At 36.0% G+C, this 6,518-nt stretch overlaps 1 protein-coding gene across 2 annotated transcripts in view; it reads right to left on the bottom strand.

Moving 5' to 3' along the window:
* Nucleotides 1-6,074, bottom strand: part of LOC106867326 (muskelin) — a 47,164-nt gene extending 41,090 nt beyond the window's left edge. For both annotated transcript variants that reach the window (XR_016240950.1, XM_014912166.3), the window contains exon 1: nt 5,985-6,074. Coding sequence is in view for 1 of the 2 variants with exons in the window: in XM_014912166.3 (XP_014767652.1) it covers nt 5,985-6,058 (74 nt within the window). In the remaining variant the exon portion in view is untranslated. The remainder of the gene's footprint in view (nt 1-5,984) is intronic.
* Nucleotides 6,075-6,518: the final 444 nt, after the last annotated feature.

Raw genomic sequence — 6,518 nt, forward strand, 5'->3', positions numbered from 1 at the left:
TATCTGAATACCTCCCCAATCCCCCCCCCCTCTAATACACTTAGCTCTCCACAAAATCATTCCATCTTTGAACTTCTTTCCTTTAACACCTCCAATATAAGATCCCTTCCCTGAAGATGGAGGCTCATCTCATCCTATGATGGAATCAATCTACAAACATTATTGTGGACCACTGAGCCCCCAGAAACAGTTGCTGGATTTGTAATACTTTTCTTCAATCCCTTTATCATTTGTGTTCTGTGTATGTAAAAATATATACATTTTTTTTTTGTATTTCACGTATTCAATATACTTTGTATATTGATCTGTCTAACTTGCTTATCCCTACATTTGTTGCTATGTGAACGTATCAGAACACATGTATGTACAGGAAATCCATCTTTCAGTGTAAAATTATTTTCAAGGCTTTTTTTTTGTTTGTTGATGATTGGATTATTCACATCAACATCTGAAGGAAGCTGCTACACTTTTGATCAGTTTTGCTAGAAACAGCAACCAAATGTCCCTTAAAATAAAAGAAGGGAAGGAAGGCTAGATTGGATTACTCAGAGTTCTGGATGCATTAGAGGATGATAATGGTTGACCTAGGGTTAAACAACATTTGGCTTACGTTTACAACACACACACACACTCCTCCCCACCTCCCTCTTTCGTTACCTCCAAATATCAACGTTTAGCTTTTATTTACTTTAGTCACTGGACTGGCCATTCTGGGGCACCAATTAAAAAGTACTTATTCTATTATTCTCTTTTTGCCGAGCCACTAAGTCACAGGGACATAAACAAACCAACACCGGTTGTCAACCAATAGGGAGACAAACTCAGACACATTCAAATGCATATATGCACAATTGGCCTCCACAGTTTCCACAGCCTATCAAATTCACTCAAAGCATTGGCCAGGCTGGGGCTGTAGTAGAAGACACTTGCCTAAGGGTGGGACCAAACCTGAAACCATGAGGTTGGGAAGCAAACTTCTAAACCACACTAATCACTCAATCATAAAGAATTGAGACCTGTTAATTAAGCAACAATGTCATATATATATACATATATATACATACATATATATATATACATACATACATATATATATATATATATATATATATATATACATGCTTGCACACAAAATTCCAGACTCATCCTCACAACTCTAATGAGATATTCAAAAGACTATATTCTAATCACCTTCAATTCCTTTTCCAAACCAGATCCTGCATTTATTTAACCCACCTAGGCTTCCAATTATCTACTACCGTAGCACTCTAAACCAACCACAGAAAAAGGGAATTAAGTTGAATAGAAATCTATTCAATGCCCTCACCTATCCTTCCCCCAATAAGCCTCCTTTGGGTCTCATTTTCCCACACTCAACACTAAACACAGTTTTTACAATCCTTCTTCCCCAGAAGGTCCCCCCCCACCTTCCTATCCACACTCCTCTCTCTAACCACACAGGTTGCATCAATCACGTTAACTCCATCCAATTCTGCTGAATCCACCATCCAGAAAGAGCACAGCAGCTTCACCTTGAATTTAAAAAAAACAATAACACATCAGTTACTTTCTATATCAAAAGATTTACAGTGAAGGAGCATGGCTCAGTGGTTAAGGTATCCATCTCAAGATCATAAGGATTCTAGTTCGATTCCTGGTAGTGCATTGACTCCTTGAGCAATACACTTTATTTCATGTTGCTCCAGTCCACTCAGCTGGCAAAAATGAGTTGTACCTGTAATTCGAAAGGGGCCAGCCTTGTCACATTCTGTGTCACACTGAATCTCCCCGAGAACTATGTTTAGAGTACATGCGTCTGTGGAGTGCTCAGCCACTTGCATCTTAATTTCATGAGCAGGCTGTTTTGTTGATCAGGTCAACTGAGGCCCTCATCATCATAACCAACACAATGCCAGTTTATACCAAGAGGATAAATACATTAGTTTGGGCTCTCTTTACAGACAAGTTCTTTCTTTCTTTGTTTCTTTCATTCAATTGTAATACTAAGGTCAATTAGAATTACATCAGGCATTTTATCAGTAGAAATTATTTACATGTCTTCAATACATTCATTGTTATTGTCAGCCATTCTCTCTCTCTCTCTCTCTCCGTATATATACATGTGTGTGTGTGTGTGTGTGTGTGTGTGTGCCATCAAAATCAATAGAGTAATTCCTCTTGTGAATTTATTTGTCTTTCTCTACAAACACCTCCTAAAGACTGGTTTCCTGCCTTTTAACATTCCAATCCAAACAAATAAAATTATCAATATAATTTACTCTGCAAATTGAAAAGCCACTAATATCTGTTTTCGTCCTTACTACACTTAATCACACCAAAAATACATCATCATCATTTTAATGTCCATTTTTCTGCACGGGTCAGAGTTTGTTGAGGCAGATTTTCTACAGCCAGATGTGCCTGCCCTTCCTGTGGCCAAGTAAGAGAATGTTTCTCCTTGGCTGCAAACAATGTTACTGTTTGCATGACGGTGATGCTTGCTTACAACCATTGCACAATCTCAAGACACAGGCATGAATATAATTATCATCATCATCATTTCATATAGGCATGGGTTAGATGGAGGTTTTTGAGGCAAGTTTTCTATGGCTGGATGACCTTCACCCCCCACCTGTTTCCCCATAGTCAGATATTTTTCACTGAAGATTGGAAATGAATAATCTTGCTTTTAATGATGAAAATGCTCGTTCACAACCACCATGTGATGTCTAGACAAAGGTACACAAACCAGAACAACAACAACAACAACAAACAGAACTTCTGAAAGAAAATATTAAGTCCTCATTATACCCCTGGGTGTCTTGTACAAGTGCAGAGCTTCAAATTTAATGTGAAAGGGAAATATGACTGTGACACTCTGGCAATTTTCAAAAGCATCAGTAAAGTGATTCAAATCAAAATAACTACAACTGGAAAATGAATGAGCAGTTAAGAAGTTTGTTCTGGGTTCAGTCCCACTGCATGGTACCTTGGGCAGGTGTTTTCTGTTATAGCTCCAGGCTGGTCAAAAGCTTGGCAGCAGATTTGGTAGATGAAAGCTAAAAGAAGCTCATCATCTATTCGTGTGTGTGCGTGCTTGTGCCTCCTCATCTTGACACTGCATGACAGTTGTAAACAAGGGTCACCTATATAAAAGGGGTGTTATTCATTTCCAGTCTTCCACAAAAACATGTCAGACCATGAAGTGATGTTACCTTACTAGCAAATAGGTTAAGGGTTAGCGACAGGGAAGGTATCTGATCACAGAAAACCTGCCTCAGTGACTTCCGTTTGATCCATGCAAGAATGGAAAAGTGGATGACAGGGAGTTGGCTTGTCTGGGTTAAATGCTTGTCCTACATTGCTCTAAGAAATGGTTCGTTCTGATGAACAAATATCCCTGACAAGTTAGCAATATAGAAATGAATTACGTACAATTTGTTGGCTATGTGAATGTTCAGTATTACATTGTTAAGAATGTTTTGGGAAAGATTGCACATGTTGCTTAAAAAAAGGATTTTTTTTTTTGAGGTGTCAAAATTTAATCTTATTAGAAATAAATAAATTCATTTTCCTAAACAGTGTCTTTTCTTGAAAAATGATTAAAAAAACACCACTTCTCATAGATCTCATACAAAACCTCAAAAGTGTACCAAAAATATCCATTAAAATCATTTTTACAGCAAAGTCAAATTGAAAATCATTATTTTCAGTAATCTTTTTCAATAGATATACAGATTGGCAATTGTAAAATTATCTTTCTGTGATGAAATCAGAAGAAAAAGGCAATTCCATAACGTCTACCTCTGATGAGCACAGGGTTACATAATCAAACTGTTACCTAACACTCCATTGAACCCCTAATGCAGAACCAAATGGTAAGATCGGTTGTAATGGACATATAATACTGTACGGTGCAGCCTTCCAGCGTGCCATGCCCAGCCAAACCGTCCAACCCATGCCAGCATAGACAACGGACGTTAAATGATATATGTAAATCATCATCACCACTGTTTAACGCCAATTTTCCAGGTGTGGTTGTGGTAAGAAGCTTGCTTCTCAACCACATGGTTCTGGGTTCAGCTTTGTCTTCTACTATACTCTCGGACCAACCAAAGCCTTGTGAATAGATTTGGTAAGCAGAAACTGAAAGAAGCCTGTCGCGTATATATGTACGCTACACCGCTGGTGTTGGTTTGTTTGTGTTCCCGTAACTTAGAGGTTCGGCAAAAGAGAAAGTACCAGGCTCTAAAAAAAAATGGAGCCGATTTGTTCGACTAAAATCCTTCAAGGCGGTGCCCCAGCATGGCCACAGTGTAATGACTGAAACAAGTAAAAGATGTGTTGAACTTTCAATTCTGATAACAATGACACCTGAGATATAGAACAATAGGCATCGAAGCGGTAATTACAAAACTAGTTTTGTGTTACAAGGGTCATTGACAAGTGAATGAAAACTTGTCTTCGTTCAAAGAGTTAAGTGACACCCCTGCAGTGATGGATGCGGGCTTTGAAATCCTATTCAAATATGTGAAGAAACTTTTATACTTCCTCGCTAAATCTTCACGTCTTTAAAATGCAAAAAAACAAAAAACAAATTACAAGTAAAACAAACTTATGTAATCAACTATTCTTATTATTTTGTAGAATGGTGAACGCGGCGGACAAAATATTTAGTAGCATTTCTTCTCATTTACGTTCTGAGTTTATACCCGCCGAGGATGGGGGGGGGGGGTCAACATTTTGCCTTTCGTCCCTCGGTAGTGGTAGGGGGTCGATAAAATAGAGTACCATTTAAGTACTTTGGTCGACTAACACCCTTTCTTTAAAATTGCTGGCTTTGTGCCAAAATCTGAAACCATCCCCCCTCATCCTTCGCCCTTGTGGCAAATAAATGAAATCATTATTATTATTGTTGTTGTGTTGGAATGCACCCATAATTGTTATTTATACATCAAGTATTATTTACACAGAAACTTATACACCCGAAAACATGACGGATGAACCGATCAAAGAAGACATAGTTTGGTAAATGTTAGTTTGTTGATAATAAATTGTAATAAAATATCATGATAAAAGCTTAGAATTATATTCAATCGAATGTCGATAATTCTTTACGATAAAACCCAATCTTCAAAGAAATTCTACAAGAATTTGGCGAAGTTGGTGAGAGGGAATTGAAGACGTCCGATTACTTTAAATTGTAGCGTTTAACTTTTCATATATACATACATACACACACACACACACACACATATATATATATATACACAACGTTAAGAGGTTGTGAGAAGGTAAAATATTGTAAAACATGAAAAACAAATAATAAAAGACTTGATGGAAATAATGTTTTAAGATCGTCTTATAAATGTAGTTTAGTTGTTTAATATCTGGGAACACCATGTAAGGATGAGGAATTTTAGAGAATATTGGAGAGGATTTCTTTAAATATTATTATTGCAGTTAAATAAGAAATGAATAAGATCATTAAATATGAAAGATTAAGCCCGGGAAGCAGATCTAAGTAAAGAAATTTATTTATGAGAGAGAGGGAAAAGAAAGAAAAACGTAAGTTAAATGGAAAAGTGAGAGAAAGAGAATGAGTTGATAGTTTTTTAAAAAATATTGCCAGGTAAATAAACAGAAATAAGTGAAACGCATGGGAGAGAGAAGCCTCTTGAATTAAAGACATTGAAACCTTATAAAATACAAAGGCAAGTTTACTAAAAGTATATTAAAATTATTAGTATTAATGTAAAGTGTCGAAAGTGACTAATTAATAAACTTTAATTAATTGAGCACGATTATTTTCGGTGAAATTACGCCTGAGGACAGATGAAACGGTTCAAAATAACTGTTTTCGTAATAGGATATCGCTACGCTATACGGCTTATATCAAGAAAAAATAAATATGGATGAAGATGTTAATGTCATAAATAGATATTTAAAGCCTGCTGTATAATTAAGAAATTCCTTTTACTCACTCGGGGACGTAGTTTGAGGAGTAACTTGACCATCTATATACAGTGTATTTCAAAACGTGGCTTTCACCCGCCATCTTGGCATAGTCCGTCACACCACCAAAAAGCTTTCCTCATAGGTTATTTATTCGCATAAGTTAAAAATAATTGCAAATCTTTTAAGAAACTTCTCTCTACTTTAAAAATATCTTTATATATTAAAATAGTCTTCATTATAATTTTAGACACTGTTTTATATTCTTTCAGGAACATATATTTTTTTAAACAAAGGTCAAGTTAGGCAGGAAGTGACTTCTCCTTCCATTGGCAGACGACATTTTATATACCAAGACAGAAAGATAAATAAAATGGAATAAATGCAAAGTTGTTTGTGTTTAAGGGTTTTAACATTTTATATAAAACAAGAATAAATTGAGTCATATTTTAATTGAAAGGTTTTCGTTACTTTCCTCCAGGGAAATAATGTTTTGCTTCAGAAAAGTCGCTAATGAGAGCAATAAAGTTATGACAAAGTTATTTAACTTGAAGTCTGTCTTA

Source organism: Octopus bimaculoides, chromosome 3 (assembly GCF_046866305.1).
Source record: "Octopus bimaculoides isolate indiv1 chromosome 3, ASM4686630v1, whole genome shotgun sequence".
NCBI classification, from domain to species: domain Eukaryota; kingdom Metazoa; phylum Mollusca; class Cephalopoda; order Octopoda; family Octopodidae; genus Octopus; species Octopus bimaculoides.